Source organism: Panthera tigris, chromosome C1 (genome assembly GCF_018350195.1).
Source record: "Panthera tigris isolate Pti1 chromosome C1, P.tigris_Pti1_mat1.1, whole genome shotgun sequence".
Taxonomy (NCBI): domain Eukaryota; kingdom Metazoa; phylum Chordata; class Mammalia; order Carnivora; family Felidae; genus Panthera; species Panthera tigris.
The window spans coordinates 159,024,859-159,050,720 of NC_056667.1; the positions used below are offsets into that span (position 1 = coordinate 159,024,859).

Genomic DNA, 25,862 nt, shown 5'->3' on the forward strand with positions numbered 1-25,862 from the left:
TGTTTAGATCTAAATTAGTAATCACATCCTAGGTGAGTGACTTTTGAAATAAGTAGTTTGTATTTGGATTCATAAGGAAGAACCTAGACCCCACTAAAAATCCCAAGATACAGCTTCTCTTTATCGTCCTCCCTCCCCTCACTCCCAGAGCCCTTTCCAAATCAAATACTTTCTTATAGAAGTGGGAGAGAGGGATTCCTGATCATGAGTTCTTTGGAACTGGTAGTGAATCAAAATAAAAAGCACTATCAGAGTATTTATGAAGGAAAATCCAACTACATGCATACATTTTGGTGTGCATTTTATTTTTGATTGGAAACATGTCCATATGAAGGAAAATTGCCAAAGTATCTTTTAATCTTAAAAGCTAGGCCCTTGCCTTGCTGTGTCAGAGGAAAGCAAAACTAAGCCAGTAATGCTGGAGACATCCCTATTTCCGTATGCCCACTGACAGGAGAGGAGCTGTCTAGGAAATGCCTTTTGATTGATGAACAGAGGAGAATCTATACACATATTAAATACAAATGGAAACACATCAGCACACACGAGTCATCAGCCTGGTCCTCTGGCATCTACTAGCATGCATCTTCCAAGGATCTCTTATTCAATGGTGTAAGCACTTGGCCTCATTATGCCTCCTTATCAGCAAATACCTTTTTATTCCAGAATGGAAAACGAGCTGGGAATTAAATACATCCAATATTGATGCTTTATTTCTATAAGTCACCAATAAGAGAATGAATTTAATTTTAATACATTTATTTGTGTGTGACTCTTAATAAAACACTTTCAAAACATTCTGTACATTTCAAGCCACTTAGAACCGCATTACATTCTATAAACGTGATTTGTTGGGATGAGGTGCCAAGATGTCTCTGTACAAAGATGTACAATATGTACAGTCACTATAAGTGCAAGCTGTGCAAAGCAGTCTAGAACACTAATTCATGCCAAGGCTTAGAAAACATTTCAACACTTAAGACTAAAGCTTGAAACTGCGTTGTCGCTTTTTCCTGGGCAAATGATTACTTTATAAACAAATATATGTATATGTCATATAGAAAGAACAGTTTGACTCCTCAGCTCAGTCAGCACCATGCAGCTGACTGGATACATTACAGGGCTGCTCTTCAAGGCCCCTCTCTCCAGGGCAACCGTTTTGCCACACTCAGTGGTTGTCTCATCACTGAGCGGCCGCCGCCACTGCCTTTGACTGAACCGCAGCAACACTAGGAGCTTTAAATTTGGGGAGATAAAGGCCAAACTTGTTTTCAATGCCAGCAAAAGTGGCTGTGGCCAGTCTGTATCCACCGATGTGATCAGGATTGGCAGGAGGAAGGTCTGCGATGCGTGACTTAGGTGTCGGTTCTGAGCCAGAGGGCTTGCTGTTGATAGGAAAAGCTAATGGTTAGTGCGCTCAAGACTGATGAGGATGGCACATGAGGATGGGAGAACACTTTCAGCCTCACCCATGTGCCACAAAGAGGAGTGCTCGTCCAAATAGTTCCTGGTCATCTACGCTACGTTTGTTATGATTTATAGCTGCTTGGAAAGCAACACATTCACATTTTTTTTTTGGTGGTCTCAATTTATAAATAGGTCCACAGAAAAAAGATCAGAAGCAAATACACTTAAATATTAACACTCTCTGGGAAACAGGACCATGAGTGACTTTCTCTTTTACACTTTTCCATTTTCCAAATTTTCTGTACTAAGCATAAATTAGTCATAAAAAGTTTGTATTTTTCTTTTATTCTGACATAGTTTAAAAAGCTAACTTTTGGGGCGCCTGGGTGGCTCAATTGGTTGAGCGTTCGACTTCGGCTCAGGTCATGATCTCACAGTGAGTTCAAGCCCCACGTCGGGCTCCGTGCTGTCAGCTAGGAGCCTGGAGCCTGCTTCAGATTCTGTGTCTCCCTCTCTCTCTATGCCCCTCCCCTGCCCACACTCTGTTTCTCTGTGTCTCTCAAAAAAATAATAATAAAAAAAAAATTTAAAAAGCTAACTTTTTAAATAGTAAACTCATGAAGTATTACTAAATTTAAAGAGAAATAGAATTCTTACTTTTACACAATCTGAAAGCATAGAAGAGCCTGGAATTGTGAGACTACTATTCTTACTTCCTTTGTTTAAGTCCCTCTACTTCTTGGTTCAACAGCTAATTTCCTATTTGGCCTTTGAGCAAGAAAGGGGGTCAAAGGTTTATGAGGTTAAGACCCAGATATGGGATTTGATCTTCTGCTAAAAAGCTGATAAGTACTTGCTCGGGTACAACCTTCCCCCCTCAGCAGATTCAACAAGTAGTTCCTTTTCTTCTCAGAACAGACTTCAAGTGGCCCAATTTCTGACCTAGATCTCACCAGTGATTACGTCCATGGGCATAACCTCTCTTTTTTTCCTGTTTGTTAGCTCTAAGAACACCTATACCTATCTAGTCATAAATTATGGTGAATAATGAAGTCTTGGAGGTATGAAAGGGCTTGATGGAGCCTTTGAAACAAAGTTCATTAAAGTGTTACTAACACAAATTTACATTACTTCTGGTTAAAAGACCATATAATAAATTCAAATAATAAGGACCTAGATCCATGAAGTTCAGTATTTGCTTATACTAAAAAAGATAATTTATTCACATTACATTTTAATTTGCTGCTTGCCTTCACTTTCCCCAAGTAACTGCTTAATACTGTGTATGATGTCCCCCTACCAAGGTCTCACTCCCCTGATACTGAAGCTTCTCAAGCCCACTGTTTGTTTTATTTATTTATTTTTTTACATAGGCTTTGTGCCCAGTGTGCAGTCCCACGCAGGGGTTGAACTCACAACCCTGAGATCAAGACCTGAGCTGAGATCAAGAGTTGGATGCTTAGCCAACTGAGCCACCCAGGCACCCCAAGCCCACTGTTTGTTTTAAATGCACTGGTCCTGTAGGATTCTCTGTCCTCCTAGTTTCTAATAGTTTCAAAAATGCCTTTGTAGGCCAAAGGCCTACTTTGATTTTGGTGCTTTCTTTTACAAGGAGTTGAATAGCTGCACTTACAGGCCTCCAAAATCAATGTAAAACCACCGCTGGAGAAGTTCATAGGTGACCAAGGTAACACCAAACTGGGGAGAAGATCGAAACACTCGAGCTGAAAAAGATGGGAGTGGGGATACTTAACATGGCTGTGGCAAAGCCGACCAGTGAGTAATGGGAGCAGGTCCCTAACACCAGACAGCCATTCTGTACGGCCCTAGTCCCTACCTGCAGTCCCCTTCCAAAATGCTGAGGGCCCCTCTTCCCGGAGTATCTTCCTGAAACAGTCAATGACACCACTGTATGTTGTCTGGCCAGCACGGGCGGCCACTTGCAATCTTGTCTTGATGACATCAGCGGGGGTCACCAGAGAAGCAGCAGGCACACCTTTTAGGAGAAAGGCACATGTTAAGTCATCCAAAGTACCTTATAAAGAACAGACATACTGTTAACATCTAACAATACAATTAGCAACTTTAACTGCTCTAACTCAAAGTTTCTTAAATAGATGCCTGGGCACTCATGGAAAAAAGGACACATAAGCCTACTAGCTGCTTCAGGTGGAACAGAATTCTTTTTTCTTTATGAATTAGGAAAATCACTCTACACTGCATGATCCCAAAGAACTGTGACAGGAAAAAATGCAGCAATATTACCAGGATGATTCCCAAGTATTCCTCTTTAGGTTTCAATTATTTTACCTCCTTTTTTTGGTAAATAAGACACAAGCATTTATGTATATAGTAAGAAATGAGGACACTGTCCCATTTAATGAGATGTTAAATGTACCTGACAACAAACCAGTGGTTTTTGCTGATTCTTGTCATCTTACTGTGCAAGGTGACTGTCAGTACTCATATCCACTCACCTGTCTGAGGGGCTAACTCAAGAGTTGACTGGGACTCCTTTCAGACATGCTTACATGACAGAAGTCATTACAATTGGAGCAGAGGCAGCCAGGCAACCAGTTAAGGAACAATATGAGAACCGATCATCAAAAGGCCTTATTATCTATCCCCCGTGCGTGAGCTCCCTGGGGTCATGCTGAGATTGATCAGCAGCGGGACACCCAAAATGGATTTCACAACCACGTCTTTCACATAAAACAAAGCAGGGAATAAAGGAGCAAGATAACCTTCCTCAGGGGGAAGATATTCAAATGGCCTGAATATCACTGAATCATCACCAGGCAGGTGGAGCTAGTGGACTTTGTGGGAGTCTGTTACAGGATGATGCGAATACCCTCCCTTCCACATGGTCCTGCACCGTATTCAGATGAAACAAGGAAAATTGCCTGTCTTTGGAATGTTCTGAATTCTAAATGTTCTCAGGCCCTGCCAGCAAGGCTTTACTGGAAAAAAAATGAGGAAAAATCATCTTCCATTATGAAAACTTGACATCGAGTATCTGTGGGCAAAAAGTTGGTGCTGACAGTTCCATGGAAATGTTTCCTTGGTTCCATCAACTGTTGGCAAAATGCCTGTCCACGATTAGACTGTTCTTTGGCTGGTTTTTTGCTGCTGACTGGAAAGCACAGGCCAAAGTCTGGAGGGAAAATTTCCTGGCCCCATTTAAAACTGGGAGCCTTTGGTGAGTACCCAAAAGAGGCTGGATGAGCACTCAGTGCCAAGACAGAGCAGATAGTTTTTCTGGCTTTCAAATGTGCAGTTGACTGAAATAGCAAAGGCCAGAGGACACGGGATTTGGTAGACCCCAAGTAAGGACTCAGAGCTCCCTGGAGAGTTTTTTAACCATCACAAGTCATTCCCTGTCATCGTGGGCGAGGACAAGAACATGGTCCATCCCAACACCCTTAGAACCCCACCATACGCACCCCACACTGCAGGAAGTGCTCAGGCTGTTCTGCTGTATAGCCAAGGCACCAGAGGAGAACGAACCCAGTGAGAGCTATACAGCACCATGAGTCCAGGCAGTTAGACCTACAACAGCATCTGGGGACTCCGTTTGGGTTTGTGTACACCCTTCATGTTTCTATCTCTGACCAGCAGTAATGGAGAGCAAACACATGCCTTTTCCTTCCTCTGTCATTTCTGAGTGCCGGTGCAGCCAAGGACACGTGGTCCTCCCCTACTATCCCCAGTCAGCTCCTTCCTTCAAGAGGAAGGCTAGGCCTGTGCGATCAAAAGAAAACATCTTAGTACCTTCCTGCATGTGTTAGGCTCCTCTTTCAGATGGAATTTCTTTTGTGTCTAATTTGGGATCTTAGACCAGATGAAGATTTTCATTTATCCCACTGACATTTTTTGAGCTCCTATTATTACCATGCTGGCCACGAAGGGATAGTAAGGATAAAGAGAATAAAACTCCTCCCTGCAAAAAGCTCCCAGCCTAGTACAGAAGATAAAACTTACGCAAACAAGTATTATTAAAGAAAGTGTTAAAGGACAGAGAAGAGATGCCCATTTGAGTATGGGGTAGTTTGCTGGGGAAGTACTGCTTACTTTGATCTAATTAGAATGACGGTAGAAGGAACATCGACAGTATCGTGAGGAAAGCTCAAGTTCTAAGGCAAATCATGGGGACTCCAACATGCAGAAATAGCAAGTGAGGCAGGCTAGACCTGGGCATCACATAAGATACAATGAAGCAACTGATTTGATGAAGAATTTTTCCACCTTAATGCTTAGCTTGGCTACACCCAAGGTTTCAGGGGCATGGGAGGCGCACATTAATGATGAAAGCCCAATTTAGATGGGCAGATCTAATTTGGCTCTGAGTTGCTAAGCTGCATTATGCTGTTTATCCACAGTATGCAAATGTAATTAACTCTCATCAGAATTAGAGCACATCCCACAAAGGAAAAAAAGTGATCATATTTAAACTAAGTCAGATACAAACAATAACCCTTCCAGAAATAAAAGCAGACGGTACACAGAGATTCTGTACTTCTTAAAGAGAATGGGGGAAGGGTTCTTTGGTTTAAAAAAGAAAATTCTAGTTACCTGCCATGGCTCCAGCTGCAAGGAGATTTATACCTCCCACGTGTCCATTTTCATCAGCCAGAAGTAGTTTACAATGAGCATAAACAGGAAAATAAATTGCAGAGAAGGGAATGTCTCGGAGGAAACACGCTTTGGCACCCTGTCACAAGTGAGGAAATAGTGCAAAACAGTTATGTAGACAGGGCCATGAATGCCCATAAGGGATCCAGGGTGACAAGTATTAGGTATTCCCTCAAACAGCATGGGGACTGATGTGGAATAGAAATGGGGGGCGGGGGGGGGGGGGCGAGAGGAGCATAGACAAATATACATGGCTCAAAGTTTGAGAAAGGCTTGTGGACTCGAGTCCTAGAGTTCATTAAGTGGGTAAGGATGTTATCCTGATAACTAAGAATTTTCTGGCATTTCCAATACAGATTCAGATTTTTTAATGTTTATTTATTTTTGAGAGAGAGAGAGAGAGAGAGAGAGAGAGAGAGAGAGAGAGAGAGAGAGAGAGAGAGAGAGAGAGAGAAAGCGAGCACAAGCAGGGGAGGGGAAGAGACAGAGGGAGGCACAGAATCTGAAGCAGGCTCCAGGCTCCGAGCTGTCAGCACAGAGCCCAACGCAGGGCTCAAACCCATGAGCCGTGAGATCATGACCTGAGCCAAAGTTGGACGCTCAACCAAGCCACCTAGGCACCCCCAGATTCAGATTCTAAGGTTAAAAAAATTTAATTCTCAAACTTCCAGGCTGCTTGTTCCGTGTGGCTTTGGTGGATGCAATGGGGAAGGACATGAGTGGCAACAGACTTGGAAATTCACCAATTCAATCTACACAGCTTAGAACCCATGAAGTACCAGTTAAGAAGCTACAGACAATGGCAGTGGAAAAGAAAGGTGACTATTCTACAAAAGGGGAAAAAAGAAACCACCAATCTTCCCTCCTCGGCCCCTATGTCCTGAACAGCAGAGGAGGGGCGGGGGTGGGGAACTAGGACAAATTATTTTAGTGGAAGTTTCCACGGGAGTAGAAAGCTCAAAATAAATGCCTCCCTCAGCTTGGTTAGTAGCCCATGCTATTCCACTGCCCAGGGCTTTATCTAGCCAGGCAAATACACTGTCTTTGGCACTTGTTTCCCTAACGGTTCTGTTTTCAAAAGACAAACTCAAACATTTAAAAAAAAAAAAAAAAAAAATTCCAAGAACTCTCTGAAGAATGATACAGACAGAAACAGTATCAATAAATTTAGCTCTCAAAGGTAATTCCAAAAAAAGGATGGAAATTGCGGGTGGAGGGGAGGGAATGTATACAGAACTCTCCCAAGATTCAAGCATCATTGGTTTACTGGTCTCCCAAGAGCCCTGTACCTGTGTGAATCTAATCTAGAGAAATTCTAATTTCTAATTTGCAGCTCCAGAAGCCAATTTACACATTTCTACAGCAACAGATCTATAAATAAATCAGATGCTGTGGAAACACAGTTGTCTAATAGCAGCTAAATTTACGTATTCCCCTCTTATACCAGGCAAAAGAATGGAAAGAAATACTCTTCCTTGTTTAAGAAAAATAATAGCTTCTGCTCCATTACATCTGATCTGTAATGATGGGAGTAAGTATACCTGCAGGGAAGGAATCTGTTGACTGGCATTCTGCTAAAGTACAGTACACTCTGGGGTTTTTTTTGTTTTTTTTTTGAATGGAATTCATTATTGACAAATCCTACCACTTAACTTCTTAAGACCTGAATTCTACCAAACTCTACTACTGTTTCACTGTGGCCAAATTATTAAGACAAACAGAAGCTCCTACTGGGAAGATAACAATAGAGATAACTCAGACTCAAAATAAACACAAGACTATTTTGAAGTCCTAAACCAGCCCAAAGAGAACACCAAAGAAACTTTTCCCAAACCTGTGGTCAAATAAAAGGCTGTGAGCCTAAAGCCGGCAGGTCTGCAGTGCTGGCCTCCCTGCTGGCAGCCTCATAAAAGCCTGAAGATGACAACAGGAGAGTGTGTTTGTATATCCCACTGCCTCTAATAGAAGTGTCCTGATTTTTTCTTTTTGTCTGATTTTGTACTCAAGGGACTACCCTGCTGGACAAAATTACTTTTCCAGTTTGGAGGGAGAAGCCTGGTTTCCACATTCTTTCACGGTTCTATTGAGTACATTATAAGCTGTCTACTGAGATAACCCAAGCGAATCTACCCACCTTATACAGACCAAAAAGTCCCAGGTCCCGGAGAACATTCAGGGCACTGACCCTGGGTCCTGTGGTGATTTCTCCAGCTACCTGTAGGCGAATCTTTACTATCTCCAATGGATTAGTAAAGATGACTTGAGAGCCGCCAGCCTGTAGGCAAGGGAGGAGAGACAGAAGCAGATTTCCAAATCAGAGACCGACTGACAGTGTAACCAAGAAAAACCCAGAAAAGCCTCTACATGGTACCACTTTACTCTTCCCTCTTTACAGGAGACTGAGAGTCCCACGCTTCGGCCAATAATGGAGGGGCCCACAGGGATGGTCCCAAATTCAAGTCAATCTATGTCTGGGTTTGTTTCTATCTGAAATGTCAGGAGTATTTCTCAGACCAGTTTTTCCAGAGTCAACTCAGCACCCAAAATGGCAAAACTAATAAACTCATTTGGAAAACAAAAGTGAAGCCAGATGAGGCAGTGGGGAGTTCCCCAATGAAAGGGAAAGTGATGGTAGAAGACTGGTTGGTATCTTTTGTAAGCTGGAGGTAAAATTTGGATCTACAGTTGTTTTTTTTCTTTTCTTAGCAGTCATTCTTTTTAGCTCAGCCACCCATTTCCACTGCCTTGGATTGTAAAGCAATTAACACAAATTCGCTCCCACAGACGTGCCTTAAGTCAGAGGGGAAAAGGTCTCCCATGGTTCAAATTCTAAAATATATTATCCTGAGCAAAACTCTGGAGACAGATACACAGCTAAAAGGAGAGAATGTAGAAAGACACTTTCAGTATTAAGACAAAACCAGAAAAACTGCTAGGAAGTGGAACCTCTAGTTACCACGAGTACAAAACTGGCAAATCAAAGCCACACTCCACAATGGTGGTGAGTGACAGGGATTTGAATTTGGATAATGAGGGTGTATTTGCATCTGAAATCTGTTAACTAGTAGAGGAGAAAAAAAAGAAGAATGTTTAACAAAACTGCTACCAACTTTTTTTTTTTTTTTTTTTTAGTTTTTGTAAGAAAGTAAAAAATGTATATGGGTGTGTGTATGTGTATGGATACATAAAAATACATTTGTTAAAACAAATAAATATATACATCTCCATGAAGTGAAAAAATCTCATTTGCACATCTTCATCTGAACTGTAGCTGTTTATATTACATGATCATAACCATATTCATATAGTCATAATTATATTCTATAATCATAACTTCACTGCAACAGCAAGTCACATGTGAATCAGGAAACAGTAAAGGCCTCACTGGGGCACTATAGTTCCACAGGTATAGAAATATTGCAAACAATAGCCATAAAACCCAACACTCTACCTTCACCCCCATCCCTGTTCATTTATCTAAAACCCACAGTCCTTCCAGTCCTACTTTCACGGGGCAGCAAGTCTCAGCCATTCTGCTAACTGGCCGGAGCTGGAAACCCCTCAACTACGCCTGCTCCAATCCTGACCCCTCACTCCCATCCATGACATCCACGACTGCCAACACTGACGCGAGATTCCTTTCCACTTCGTGGGCAGCTTACTGTCCTGGATCCCCCAGGGCCCTAATCCCCTTTTTGTCCACCAAGCACAGGGGGCGAGCAATTTGCTGTCTCTCTCTGGGTCTCCTGCAGCTCCCAAGTCGACAATCCAGACCACTGGCACACAAGTCCCCAAATGATACATGACCCAATTTTACATGTTGATTTGCCTGTGTTTCCCTCTCTTTTAATCTGTTGCACTGCAGGCAGAAGGAAGCATTTCAATGTTTCAATCTAAGCAAACAATACTTTCAAAAGGATTTCTGGGTAAAAAATTATGTTAAAATGATAATCCAAGTAATTGCTCCTGCAGCTAGTATTAAAGACCAAACGAATTGGAAAAGTTTACTACTTCCCTGAAATCTCTTGTTTAAATAATGGTTGCAAAGACCATCTTTGGGAAAATGCACCTTACGTTCTCAACTAAAGCAGAATTAAACAAATAATAACAGAAACACAAATTTTGATTATAACCCCCAAACCAGATGATGTCACCACCAGATGATGTCAAACCTTGGGTGATCCTCACATTAAATATGGACATCATGTTTAAATAAATACAAAGTTCTTCCATGTTTTTAATCATTAGTAAATTAAAACATCCCACAGAGCAAGAGTATTCCAACCAGCAGTCTCCCAGCCCACACTTCCTCCTCCCCGGCTCGCCACACCCTTCTGGAAATAACTGCCAGTTTACTGAGATTTGCACTCCTTTAACATCTCTTCACATTTCTTTCTCAGTGTACATGTAACGTGTAACACATTAACTGTTGTGTGCTTTGAAGATCTGTTACCCAGAATGCATACTAAGTCCTGACAATGCACTGGACATAATGACAAAACTAAACTGATTTGGATTTATACATACATCTGACAAGCGAGCATTAAACAACAAAGCAATGACACTATAGCAAGGCACATATCTATGAGTTTCATTCACACCTACATACTCTACTATATTTGAAGGAGGAAAACATCTAGCAATTGCACAAGTCTGTATATGCGGTAAAACTTATACTTTTGTATTTTATTACATTTATTTATATTCTATGATATTTATTAAAATTTACTTACATTTTATGATAGACCCAGGAATATGTAGGCAAATACTATCCAGAAACATTGAATAATTTAAAAAATAATAAAAATGACTATTTAAGTTGTCTAAAACTTTGGATATTTCGTAACAATTAAAGGGAAACACACATGGCAAATATGTGCTGTCCTTTTCCGAACTCTGAGATTGACCTAAACTGGGAACATGAGATGGGGGGATAAAACCTGCAGTTAATTCAATTGCTCTAGTAAGAAATCTAGTGACCCAGAACAAAGATTATGTTTTACCACATTTTTAAAAAAATTTTTGAAGTTTGTTTATTTAGAGAGAGACAGAGACAGTGCGAATCGGGGAGTGGCAGAGAGGGAGAAAGAATCCAAAGCAGGCTCCATCCTGCCAGAGCAGAGCCCGATGTAGGGCTTGAACCTATGAAACTGTGAAATCATGATCTGAGCCAAAACCAAGAGCTGGACACTCATCGACTGAGCCACCCAGGTGCCCCAGGTTTTATCACATTCTTAATTGTTTCCACTCTGAAACACAAATATAGGAAAATATCATTTCTATTTTAAGGCTCTACTGATTTTAAGTAATATTATTACATTAAAAACAGCTTTTCACAGGGAAAAAACCCTGGTTATAATAAATATAATCATTGAATATGCTGAATTTCAGAAGTGTTAAATTGTGAAATAAAAATATGATAACTTTACAATAGAATAAAAAGTATATTTTTACAAATATGCCCATATGTTTTGCTTTTTACAAATATGCAAATGTTTGCTACTTTAAAGAGCAATAAATTAAACAAAAGAATGTAAATGCCCAAGTAAGGAAAGAGTTAAGTGGAAACAATTATATGCTCTTGATCAGGTAATAGGATCATAATAAAATCATGCCAACGTAAACAAAACATAAAATATAGGTATCCACTGATGACCAATATGTCAAAATTAACCTAAGTTCATCAAAATTAGAATGGCTTAGAGATGAAAATATTGGTTGCCTCCTGGAAAGAGAAATGTATATCTGAAAGCATATCCTATTGTACCTTTTAAATTCTGAATCATAAAATGTATTAACTGCTCAAAAACAAAAAATAGAAAAAAATAATGAGAAACAGAACTGGTCTTAGAAACAATGACTTCTTTTATAGACTATGTCCTCTCTCACACATTCTTCCCCAGAATAAATTTGGTAATTTATATACGTTGAATGCATTTTAAAAACTAGTTAGCACTAGTTATCTGTGGACCAAAACTTTAAACAGGCTTATCCATCTATTTAGGTATGAACATCAAACAATGTAACCAAATATAGATAGTGATCTGAAATAACAGACACCAAGATATATAAAATTTCAAATTAAATTATGATGATACACAGCTATACAGTCTTAAGTGGACACGGTCTCATCTGAGATCCTGCTGCTCCTTGTACTGATGCTTACATTAGATAACACCATTCCATACAATACCTTTGAGGAACTTGTTTCACTCATCAAATCATCAAAATTAACTTTTAAACTTCTACTTGCTAAATTTCCCTCTTCCAATTTGTTGCCTATTTTTATAGAGAGAAGCAAGCATTGATATTAAAACTGTTTTAGAAGCTTTCACTTTTCAGTACTAAGTTGTTTCTTTGTTCTAGAATTGAATTACAAATGACACAAAAGAGAACAACTCCCATTTTGAATGAAGGTTATCTATATATAACAGAAAGAGAAAGAATGTAAACACTTCCATTCAATCTTGTGTCACATAAATTTTTTCTTAATGAGAAAATAAACCAACTAAAGTGGACAGCAAAAGTCAGGAAAAAAGGATGGAAAACTAAGATGTCACCAAGCCTCTGATGTGCCCGAGGCCAAGGGGCTGCACGCAGGATCAGGCCTGCTCAACCTCCTGCCCTCACAATCCTGCCCCAGGGGCAGAGTCCACAAATAGGCAGGAGGACCTGGCCCTGCTCGTGCCAAGTCTCCTGTTTACTTTCTTCTTTGATCTGTTTCTCCTGTAGTTTGGAAATATTTCCCTCTAACCACAATCTGAACAATTCATTATAAAGTCTTTCCTTACAGATATTGATGAAAATCTAATTTCAGTTTAAGGCCACACCAGGAACTTGAGCAGATGTACAAACTATGTGCATTTAAAATAGCCAAACAAATAAAAGTCACAGAATTAACTGTCACCAGGACTGACTCCAGAAGTATAGGAACAGACAGTGACTCTGTCTCAGATACCATCAACCAAACATTCTTACATATTTTATAAAGCAATGGGAAATATTAATGGTTCTTTCTAAAATAGCCTAGGGCCATGATAACTTAAAAGGACTAAAGTACAATTTGCTCATTGTTGAGTCACTAATATATGTGAGGGTGTTAAGATATGAATAGATAAAACTACACATACCTCTAACGAGAGTAAAGGAAGAGTCAGAATCTGTGTATCTATCGTGAGCCCCTCTGACATAAATATATATGGACTTTGAACTTGTACACATATGTATGTGTTCACATAAATACGCAAGCATCAAGTTGGGAACACACTGATTGGGGGGATGGGAGGTGGAGAGACTGCTCCCAAACAACTCTTTAGAGATGTGCAAACTCAGCTTGTTGAGGAAGACACAGTATAATGAGCTGGCTAGCTACAAATCTTGGCCCTAGGGTCAGTAGATGCTCCAACTAACAAATGGACCTCTTGCTGCACCTACAGTGTGTGCATGCATAGACTGAAGGGAGGAAGCATGGAAGAGTGGAAAGATTCTAGGTTTGTTGACCTATAGTGTCATTGACTTTGTAACCCTGGATAGGTCATACCCTTCCCATTCCTTGGTTTCCTATATGACAATAGGGATCCCAACAACAGCCCAATATACCTCACAGAGCTCTTGTGCACTAATGTGAGAGCACTGTAGACTGAAAGCAAGATATCAAGGGAAGGGACATGTTGTTCAGGAGGTATGTTCACACAGGGCTAAGAATATCTGCAACACATTAAGATTACACTAGCCTTCTGCTGAACAATAAATACACCCTGAGTTGTATGACTTCTACCCATTCAGAAGTATACACTCCCTGAAAGAGTTAATGTGATCAGGCAGGTAAGTGCTCTGGTTAGAGTTTAAACATAAAAACAGGTACTTACCAGAGAGATGTTTAAAAACTACATATAGGTTAGTCTATTTAGACTGTTAAACCTTCTGCGTTTTTGACTTGGAAAGACATTAATTTTTTTCCCATTTAAGTTTACAGATATGTCTAAGAAACTCTACGAAACCTTTTCTTTGAAAAACAACCATAGAGTGGGCAGGTCAACATGATAGTATGAGAAAACCCAGAACACACCAAATCTACAACTACATATGGAACAATTCTCTCCAAAAAAGACCTAAAAACTAGCTCAACAGCTCCTCCACAACAGATAAAAAGGCCACATGGAGATAGGTATAATAGGCAGAGATGCAGTATTGCCAAAAACCCCACCCATTCTAGAGTGAAATCACAAATACAGAGTGTATCCTTGACAAGCAACAGGTTCGAGCCCATATCAGGTACCCCAACCCTTGGGACCTGTACTAGACAGACAAGTTCCCAAAATGCCTGACTTTATTTTTTTTTTAATTTTTTTTCAATGTTTATTCATTTTTGAGAGAGAGAGAGAGCATGAGGAGGGGAGGAAGAGAGAGGGGGAGAGAGAGAGAGAGAAGACAGACAGACAGACAGACAGACACAGAATCCGAAGCAGGCTCCAGGCTCTGAGCTGTCAGCACAGAGCCCGACATGGAGCTCGAACCCACGAACCACGAGATCATGACCTGAGCCGAAGTCGGATGCCCAACTAACTGAGCCACCCAAGTGCCCCCCAAAATGTCTGACTTTAAAAACCAGTGAGGCTCACTTCCAGGAGACCCAAGGGCTGAAGGAAACGGAGACTCCCCTTTTGAAGGGCTTGTGCACATACTCATTCACCCTGGGACCCAGTGTAAAAGAAACAGCTTAAAGGGCACCTAGACATACATGAAAGAAATCCATAGGCTAGACATAAAGTATCTGCTGGAAGGACAAGGGTCTGTTGGAATCCTCTCTGGGGATAGGTTGTGCACTCTCCTGCCTTGCTAGTGCTGGCACTGGTAGGCATCAGTCCTGCATTCTTCCTCTCCTTGCTAGCATCACTTGCCCTGACCCTGCACTATTCTGCAGCTTTGCCCTGCCTAAACCCAGTGGGCAGCCTTACCCCAGGCCTGCCCTCTTCTGTAGCCCTGGTCCTGCTAAACCTGGCAAGTGAGCTTGCCCTGGCCCTGCCCTCTCCTGTGGCCCTGCCAAAGCAAGTGGGTATAAGCAGTCTGCACAGGGGATGCCCCTTGACAAGCATCTGGCTGTAGTGGTCAGGAGGCCTGCATTTCTGGGGTCCACAGGACTAAAACAATTGGAGAGACAGTTCCTGACAGACTACCACCCCCAGGATACACAGACAGCAGATAGAAACACATCCCCAGTCTTCCTATGAGCACTTCTTCAAGACTGGGAGAGATGGCTGTTTTGCTCATGATAGAGAAACAAACAGAGTCAAACAAATGTAGGAAATACAGGAATATGTCCTAAATGAAATAATAAGATAAAATTCCAGGAAAAAAATATCTAATGAAAGAAACAATGAAATGGAGAGAAGTCACTTACCTGATAAAATGTTCAAAGTAATGATCATAAATATGCTCACGAATCTTGATAGAATAGATGAAGAAACTTCAATAAAGAGACTGATAATGTAAAAAAGTACAAAAAAGAAGTTACAGAGCTGAAAAACACAATAACTGAACTGAAAAATAAACTAGATGGATTCAAGAGCAGACCAGATGAAGCAGAAAAAAAGGATAAGTGACCAGGAAGACAGGGCAGAACTCAACCAAACAGGGCAGCAAAAGGAAAAAAGTGAAGATAGCTTAAGGGACTCATAGCACAACATCAAGCAGAACAAAATTCTCCTAGAAGGAGAAAAGAGAGAGAAAGAGACATAACTTATTTGAAGAAATAATGGCTGACCACTTTCCTAACCAGGGGAGGGAAACAGACACCCAGATCTAGGAAGCCCAGAAAGTTCCAAAAAAGATGAAGCCAAAGAGATTCAAAGCAAGAGACATTATAATTAAAATCTCAGAAGTTAAAGAGATAATCTTAAAAGCAGCAACAGAAAAAGAACCTGTTATATAGAAGGGAACTCCATGAGACTGTTAGCAGATTTTTCAACAGAAACTTTGCAGGCCATAAGGGAATGGCAAAGATATATTCAGTGCTGAAAGCAAAATCTCCCAACCAAGAATACTCTAGCTAGCAAGATTATCATTCAGAATTGAAGGAGAGGTAAAGTTTTCCAGACAAGCAAAAACTAAAGGAGCTCATCACTGCTAAACTAGCCTAAAAATAAATGTTAATGGAACTTCTTTAAGCTGAAAAGAAAGGGTACTGGTTGGGTAACAAAGTAACATATGAAAGTAAATACTGTACCAGTAAAGGTAAATGTACAGCAAAGGTAGTAGACTAATGACTTATAAAGCTAGCATGAAGGTTAAAAGATAAAAGCAGTAAAAATAACTACAACAATTCACAGAATAAGAAGATACAAAATGTGACATCAAAAACATAAAATTGGAGGTGAGCATAGTAAAAATGTAGAATTTTAGAATGCATTCAAACATAACTTGTTATCAACATAAAATAGACTAGTATAGGAGTGCCTGGGTGGTTCAGTCAGTTAAGTCCAACTTCGGCTCAGGTCATGATCTCATGGTTCACGAGTTCGAGCCCCACATTGGGCTCTGTGCTGACAGCTCAGAGCCCGGAGCCTGCTTCAGATTCTGTGTCTCCCTCTGTCTCTGCCCTTCACCCACTCACACTGTCTGTCTCTCTCTCTCTCTCTTAAAAATAAATAAACATTAAAAAATTTTAAAAAATAGACTAGTATACATACAGGCTGATATAGGTGAGCCTCGTAATCACAAAGCAAAAACCTATAGTAGATACACAAAAGATAATGAAAATGAAATCTAAACATAACACTAAAGGCACCAAACCACAAGAAGAGAGAACAAGAAGAACAGAAGGTCACTACAAAACTGCCAGAAAACAATTAACAAAATGTCAATAAGCACACACCTACTTGTAATTACTTTAAACATAAATGGACTAAATTCTTCAACTGAAAGACATAAAGAAGCTGAATGGATAAAAAAAACAAGACCCATCTATATGCTGCTTACCAGAGATTCATCTCAAATGTAAGGACACACACAGACTGAAAATGAAAGGACAGAAACAGATGTTTCATGCAAATGGAAACCAAAAGAAAGCCAGAGTGGCTACACTTATCAGACAAAACAAACTTTAAAACACTGTTAATCAAGCAAAGATAGGCATTATATTATGATAAAAGAGTCAATACAGCAAGAATATATAACATTTGTAAATATTTATGCACTCAACATAGAAGCACCTAAATATATAAAGGAAATATTAACAGACCCAAAGGGAAAAATCAACAGCAATACAATAATAGTAGGAGACTCTAATACCCCACTTACATTAATGGATAGATCACCTCAACAGAAAATAAAAATGGAAAAATCAGCCTTGAAGGATACATTAGACCAGATACATACATACATATATATATATAAACTATATATATATATATATAAACTTATATATATATATAAACTATATATAAACTATATATATATATAGTATAGATATAGATATATATAAAAACACATACATAGAACATTCCACAAAGAAGCAGCAGAACATACATTCTTCTCAAGTGCACACAGAACATTCCCTAGGAGAGATCACAAGTTAGGCCACAAAACAAGTCTCAGTAAATTTAAGAAGACTGATATCCTATTAAGCATTTTTTCAGACCACAACAATACAAAACTGGAAATCAATCACAAAAAAATAAAAAAGGAAAAATCACAAAGATGTGAAGAAGTAATAACTTGCTACTGAATAACCAATGGGTCAACAAAGAAATCTAAGTAAAAATTTTAAAAATCCCTTGATACAAATGAAAATGAAAATATAACACACCAAAATCTGTGGAATGTAGCAAAAGCAGATATAAGAAGTTCAGAGTGATACAGACCTGCCTCAAAAAACAAGAATAATCTCAAATAAACAATCTAACATTACACCTAAAGGAACTAGGAACAAATGAAGCCCAAAGTTAGAAGAAGAAAGGAAATAATAAATATTAAGGCAGAAATAAATAAGATTAAAAAGAAACTAGAAAAGATCAATGAAACTATGAGCTGGTTCTTTGAAAAGATAAACAAAACTGATAAACCTTTAGCTACATTAATTAAAAAAAAAAAAAGGCTTCCCAAATAAATAAAAATAGAAATAAAAGACAGGAAGTTACATGAACAGGTACATGCACCCGATCTTTATAGCAGTACTATCAATAATAACCAAGGTATGGAAAGAGCCCAAATGCCTATCGAACGATGAATGGATAAAAAAGATGTGGCATATATATGCAATGGAATATTACTTGGTGATCAAAAAGAATGAAATCTTGCCATTTTTGACAACGTGGATGGAACTAAAGTGCGTTATACTAAATGAAATTAGTCAGAGAAAGATAAATATCATATGATTTCACTCATTTGTGGAATTTAAGAATCAAAACAGATGAACATAAGGGAAGGGAAGCAAAAATAAGATAAAACCAGAGAGGGAGAGGGGTGCCTGGGTGGCTCAGTCGGTTAAGCATCTGACTTTGGCTTAGGTCATGATCTTGCAGTCCCTGAGTTGAGCCCCACGTTGGGCTCTGTGCTGACAGTTCAGAGCCTGGAGCCTGCTACGGATTCTGTGTCTCCCTCTCTCTGGCCTTCCCCTCTTGAGCTCTGTCTCTCTCTCTCAAAAATAAATAAACATTAAAAACAAATTTAATGGGGACTCTTAAATACAGAGAACTGAGGGTTGCTGGCAAGGTGTTGGAGGGGGGGTGGATGGGCTCAATGAGTGTTGGGCATTAAGAAGGGCACTTGTGATGAGCACTAGATGTTATATGTAAGCAATGAATCACTAAATTCTATTCCTGAAATCATTACTACACTACACGTTAACTAACTTGGATTTAAATTAAAAAAAAATTTTTTTAAAGACAGGAAGTAACAAGTGATAACAAAGAAATACAAAGGATCATAAAAGACTACTATGAACAATTATATGCCAACATTGGACAACCGTGAAAAAAAATGGGTAAATTCCTAAAAACATACAACATTCAGTCTTCCAAGACTGAATAACAGAAAAACAGAAAATGTGAATAGACTGATTACTAAGAAGAAAACTGACTTGGTAATCAAAAACCTACCAACAAACAGAAGTCCAGAAACAGATGGTTCCACTGGTGAATTCTACAAAACATTTAAAGAAGATCTAATACCTATCCTTTCTCTAAGTTCCAAAAAACTGAAGAGGAGGGAATGCTTCAAAATTTCATTTTATGAGACCAGCATTATCTGGATACCAAACACCAAACAAGAACACCACAAAAAAAGAAAATTACAGGCCCAAATCCCTGATGAACATAGATGTAAAAATCCCCAACAAAATATTAGCAAACCAAATTCAAAAATACATTAAGAAAATCATATACCATGATCACGCGGGATTTATTCCAGGATGTAAGGATGGTTTAACATCTGCAAATCAGTCATTGTGATACGCCACATTAACAAAATGAAAGCTAAAGATCACACAATCATCTCAATAGATGCAGAAAAAGCATCTGGCAAAATTCAGCATCCATTTATGACAAACCCACAACTAACATCACACTCAATGGTGAAAAAAATGAAAGCATTTCCCATTTCCTCTAAGATCAGGAACAAGAGAAGGATGCTTGCTCTCACCACTTTTATTTAACATAGAATTGACAATCTTAGCCAGAGAAATCAGGCAAGGAAAAGGAACAAAAGGCATCCAGTTTAGAAAGGAAAAAGTAAAGATCATCATTTGCAAATGAGATGATTTCATATATTAAAAAACCCCATAGACCACCAACACACTGTTAAACAAATACAATAAAGTTGCAAAATACAAAGTCAATATACAAAAACCTGTTGTGTTTTTACATACTAACAATGAACTATCAGAAAGAGGAATCAAGAAAACAATTCCATTTACAATTGCATCAAGATGAATAAAATACCTAGGAATAAATTTAACCAAGGAAGTGAAAGACCTGTATGAGAAAAACTACATTGATAAAAGAAATGGAAGAAGACACAAATAAATAGGAAGATATCCTGTGCTCATGGACTGGAAGAATTAATACAGCTAAAATGTCCAAAGTACCCAAAGCAATCAATTCAATCCCTATGAAAATCCCATGGCATTTTCACAGAAATGGAGCAAACAATCCTAAAATTTATATGGAACCACAAAAGATCTTGAGTAGCCAAAGCAATCTTGAGAACGAAGAGCAAAGCTGGAGACCTCAAGCTCCCTGATTTCAAACTATATTTAAAAATCACAGTAATCAAGGGGTGCCTGGGTGGCTCAGTCGGTTGAGCATCCGACTTCGGCTCAGGTCATGATCTCGCAGTTCGTGAGTTCAAGCCCTGTGTCAGGCTCTGTACTGACAGCTCAGAACCTGGAGCCTGCTTCGGATTCTGTGTCTCCCTCTCTCTCTGCCCCTTCCCCACTCATGCTCTGTCTCTCTCTGTCTCTCAAAAATGAATAAACGTTTAAAAAAATTTTTTTCAGTGATAGTAAGCAAAGTAGTATAGTATTGGCATAAAACATATAGATCGATGGAACAAAAAGAGAATCCAGAAATAAACCCATGCATATATGGTTAGTTACTTTACAGTAAAGGCAGCAAGAATATGCAATAGGGAAAGGACAGTCTCCTCAATAAATGGTGTTAGGAAAACTGCACAGCCGCATGCAAGAGAATGAAGCTGCCATCACTCTCTTACTCCAAATACCAAAACTAACTCAAAATGTAGTAACTTAAATATAAGAGCAGAAACTATTAAAAAAAAAAAAAAAACTCCTAGAAGAAGACATAGGTGGTATACTCCTTGATACTGCTCTTGGCAATATTGTTTTGGATCTGACTCCAAAGGCAAAGGCAAGAAAAGTGAAAATAAACAAGTAGGACTACATCAAACTAAAAAGCTTTTGCACAGCAAATGAAACCACCAGCAAGAGGAAAAGGCAGCCTACTTCAATGGGAGAAGATATCTGCAAACCATATATCCAATAAGGGGTTAACATCCAAAATATGTAAAGAACTCATATAAATTCAACAAAAAAATCCAATTAAAAAAATGGATAGAGCATCTGAATAGCATTTTTCCAAAAAAAGACATACAGGTGGCAAAATAGGCATATTAAAAGATGTTCAACATTATTAATCATCAGAGAAATGCAAATCAAAACCACAATAAGATATTATCTTACACCTGTCAGATTGACTATTATCAAAAAGATAAGAAATAATCAGTGTTGGTGAAGACAGACAGAAAAGGGAATGCTTGTGCACTATTGGTAGGAATGTAAATGGCACAGCCTCTATGGAAAACAGTATGGAATTTCCTCATAAACTTAAAAATAGAACTACCATATATATAGCAATATTACTTTGGGGTATTTATCCAAAGGAAAACAAAACACTACTTTGAAAAGATATTTGCACCCCTATGTTAATTGCAGCATTATTCACAATAGCCAAGATATAGAAACAACCAAGGTGTCCATCAATGGATGAATGGATAACGAAGATGTGGTGTATGTTTACAACGGGATACTACTCAGGCATAAAAAAAGATGAAATTTTGCCATGTAGAAACATGGGTGGACCTTAAGGATATTATGTTAAGTGAAATAAAGCATAGAGAGAAAGGCAATGAGTGGATGATTTCACCTATGTGTGGAATCTAAAACACAAAATGAATAAAACAAAACTCATAGGTGCCGAGAACAGACTGGTGGTTGTCAGAAGGTAGGGAGATTAGGAGGGTGGGTGAAATAGGAGATGGGGGTCAAGACACACAAACCTCCAGGCATAAAATAATTAAGTCATTGGGATGTAATGTACAGCATGGTGACTATACACAATACTATACTGCACATTATGTAACTTTATGGTGACAGGGAAACTACACTCTTGTGGTAATCATTTCACAGTATGTACAAACATTGAATCATGTTGTACACCTTAAACTAATATGTTATATGGCAATTACACCTCAATACAAAAACCCCACAGACACATTGAGATAATAGATGAGTCACAGACTGGGAAAAATACTCACAATACATACATCTGACAAAGGACTACATCCATGATGGATAAAGAACTCCTACAAGTCAATGATAAAAAATATAAAAACCTAATAAAAAATAAGCAGAAAACTTTGAATAGATACTACCAAAAAAGATATACAAATAGCTAAAAAACACATGAAAGGATGATCAATGTCTTTATACACCAGGGAGATGAAAATTAAAACCACAAAAAGACATCCTTTCACTCCAACTTGAATGACTAAAATAAAAAAATTAGGGGTGCCCGACTGCCTGTCAGTGGAGCATACAACTCTTGATCTCAGGGACGTTAAGTTGGAGCCCCACACTGAGTGTAGAGATTACTTAAAAAATAAAATCTTTGGGGTGCCTGGGTGGCTCAGGAGGTTAAGCGGCCAACTCTTGATTTCAGCTCAGGTCATCATCTCATGGTTTGTGAGTTCAAACCCTGTGTCAGGCTCTCTGTCTATAGGCTCAGAGCCTATTTCAGATCCTCTGTCCCCCTCTCTCTCTGCCCCTCCCCTGCTCATACACTCTCTCACACTCTGTCTCTCAGAAATAAATACATATTAAAAAATATTAAAGAAATAAAATAAAATAAAATAAGACTAACAATATCAAATGTTGGTGAGGATGTGGAATTACAAATATCTGACACTGCTGCTGAGACTGTAAAATGGTCCATCCATTTCAAAGAAGCAATTAGCAGTTTCTTTTTTTTTTTTTTTAACTTTTTAAACATTTCTTTATTTTTGAGACAGAGAAAAAGAGAGCAGGGGAGGGGCAGAGAGAGGGGGGAAAGGGAATCTCAAATATGCTCCATGCTGTCAGCACAGAGCCCAAAGCAGGGCTCAAACTCACAAACCATGAGATCACGACCTGAGCCAAAATCAAGAGTCAGCCACTAAACTGACTGGGCGACCCAGTGTCTTTTAAATTGAACACAACCTGTACCCTATTCTACTCTTAAATACTCACCTGTGAAAAATGTTGACAAAAAGATTTATACAAGAATGTTTACAGCAACCTTATTTATAACAGATACAAACTGGAAAAAACTCAAATGTCCATCAACAGGGGGTGCCTGGAGGGCTCAGTCAGTTAAGCAACTGACCAGCTCAGGTCCTGAAATCACAGTTTGCGAGTTCGAGCCCCGCGTTGGGTTCTGTGCTGACAGATCAGAGCCTGGAGCCTGCTTCAGATTCTGTGTCTCCCTGTCTCTCTGCCCCTCCACTGCTCTCATTCTGTCTCTCTCTCTCCCTCAAAAATGAACAAACATTAACAAAATTTTTTTAATGTCCATCAACAGAAGAACAAATAAGCAAATTGTGGTCAATTCATACAGTGGAATAATACTCAGTAAAATTAAAAACAAAACCTAACTACTGATACCCACACAATAATAAGGATGACTCTTGAAAACACGTTTAGCAAAAGAGGCCAGCTATGAAAGGATGCATTTTGTATGATTTCATTTATATGAAATCTAAGAAGAAACAATAGTGGTTACCTAGGGGAACAGAGGAATGATTGATTAGAAAGAGGAATGAATCAGCTTTCTGAGGTGAAATGTTCTATATCTTGTCTTGAGTGGTGATTTCACGGGTATATACAATTGTTAAAACTCACTGAGCTGACATCTAAGATCTGTTCATTTTTTGGTATGTTAATTACACCTAAATAGTCACATATGTGTTTATATACTCAGATATATACTACATCTTTATCATATAGATAACAATGTAATTAAAAAAAAAAGAAAAGTCATCACAAAGTTGAACAGGCTCACCTAGATTTATTTTGACACATGAAGAGGGCCTGGATTTGATTCTCCAAGAGAGCATTATCAAACAAAAGGAATTGTTCTTAAAATATTTGGTGCTCACATGAAACCTGCAGCATGTATTAGCTGTGTGATTTGGGGTGAGACTTAACCTTTCTAAGCTTCTTTTCCTCATTTACCTATTTCACAAGAAGTGACCATGTGCATATTAAAGTACTTTGAAAATTCTAGGTTGACGTTAAAATATTATTCTTGCTCACAACAGATATAATTAAGCACTCAATTATATTATGTCTGATATGGACATGTACTATGTGTGTATACATGTATGTATGGATTTCTACATATACAGAGACCTTCTAAAAAAAAAAAAAAAAAAGAAAAAGAAAAAGAAAAAGAAAAACATATGGCCTAATAGGAATGGCTTGCCTATAAGAGCAATGAGAAAAAAATATTTGAAACCAAAAATATTTGTTATATATGCTACACATACAGCATCTGTAACATATATTTATGGGTAACCATACACACAAATACTGCCCCAACCCCACCTAAAGAAGGGTCAAGCAATTGTTAAACCTAAAGGTCAATGTATAGGTTATACAACAGCTGGCTTCCTTAGTGTAGTGGTTATCATGTTCACCTCACACACGAAAGGTCCCCAGTTTGATCCCAGGCAGAAACACGCTTGTTTTCCCTCTCTGCAGAGCTGTAAAACTTACTCAAGAGTAACTGTATTATCATCAGGGAAATACACATCAAAACCACAATGAGATACCACCTCACACCTGTCAGAATGGCTAAAATTAGCAACTGCAGGCAACAACAGATATTGGCAAGAATGCAGAGAAAGAGGAACCCTTTTGCACTGCTGGTGGGAATGCTAACTAGTGCAACCACTCTGGAAAACAGTATGGAGGTTCCTCAAAAAATTGGGGCGCCTGGGTGGCTCAGACCGACTTCGGCTCAGGTTACGATCTCGCGGTCCGTGAGTTCGAGCCCCGCATCGGGCTCTGTGCTGACAGCTCGGAGCCCGGAGCCTGTTTCAGATTCTGTGTCTCCCTCTCTCTCTGACCCTCCCCCGTTCATGCTCTGTCTCTCTCTGTCTCAAAAATAAATAAATGTTAAAAAAAATTTTTTTTAATAAATAAATAAAAATAAAATAAAAAATTAAAAATGTAACTACCCTATGACCCAGCAATTGTACTACTAGGTATTTATCCAAAGGATACAGGTATGCTGTTTCGAACGGGCACATGCACCCCAATGTGTATAGCAGCACCACTGACAATAGCCAAAGTATGGAAAGAGCCCAAATGTCCATGGACTGATGAATGGATAAAGAAGATGTGGTATGTATGTATGTATGTGTGTGTGTATACATATACGTATACATACGTATATATACATATATGTATATACATACACAATGGAATGTTACTTGGCAATCAAAAAAATAAAATCTTGCCATTTGCAACAGCGTGGATGGAACTAGAATGTATCATATGCTAAGGGAAATTAGAGAAAGACAAATACACGACTTAACTCATATGTAGAATTTAAAATACAAAACAGTTATGGGAAGAGAAGCAAAAATAATATAAAATAATATAAAAACAGGAAGGGGGACAAAACATAAGAAACTCAAATACAGAGAGCTGAAGGCTGGTGGTGGGGTTTTGGATGAGAGGATGGGCTAAATGGGCGAGGGCATTAAGGAGGACACTTGTTGGGACGAGCACTGGGTGTTATATGTAGGGGATGAATCACTGGATTCTCCTCCTGAAGTCATTGCACTATATGCTAACTTGGATGTAAATTTTAAAAAACAAAAATATTAAAACAAAGAAAAAAAGGTAACTATGATATAGATACTACAACAACAAAAGACTTATGAGGGTACATCTATATTACCATAAATTCTGAATTAGAAGTCTTTTTTCGAGGTTTTGGTATATTTTAAAAAGTTGGTTAAAGTTCGCAATGAAGATTTAAAAT

At 38.8% G+C, this 25,862-nt stretch overlaps 1 protein-coding gene across 4 annotated transcripts in view; it reads right to left on the reverse strand.

The window, feature by feature from the left end:
- Positions 1-284: 284 nt before the first annotated feature.
- The window catches only part of SLC25A12 (solute carrier family 25 member 12), a 127,015-nt gene continuing 101,437 nt past the window's right edge, over positions 285-25,862 (reverse strand). For all 4 annotated transcript variants that reach the window (XM_042994701.1, XM_042994703.1, XM_042994700.1 and 1 more), the window contains 5 exons: positions 8,174-8,314; positions 5,980-6,118; positions 3,245-3,403; positions 3,041-3,131; positions 285-1,385 (listed from right to left, as the gene is read on the reverse strand). In XM_042994701.1, coding sequence (XP_042850635.1) covers positions 1,184-1,385; positions 3,041-3,131; positions 3,245-3,403; positions 5,980-6,118; positions 8,174-8,314 — 732 coding nt within the window. In that variant the 3' untranslated portion in view covers positions 285-1,183. The remainder of the gene's footprint in view (positions 1,386-3,040; positions 3,132-3,244; positions 3,404-5,979; positions 6,119-8,173; positions 8,315-25,862) is intronic.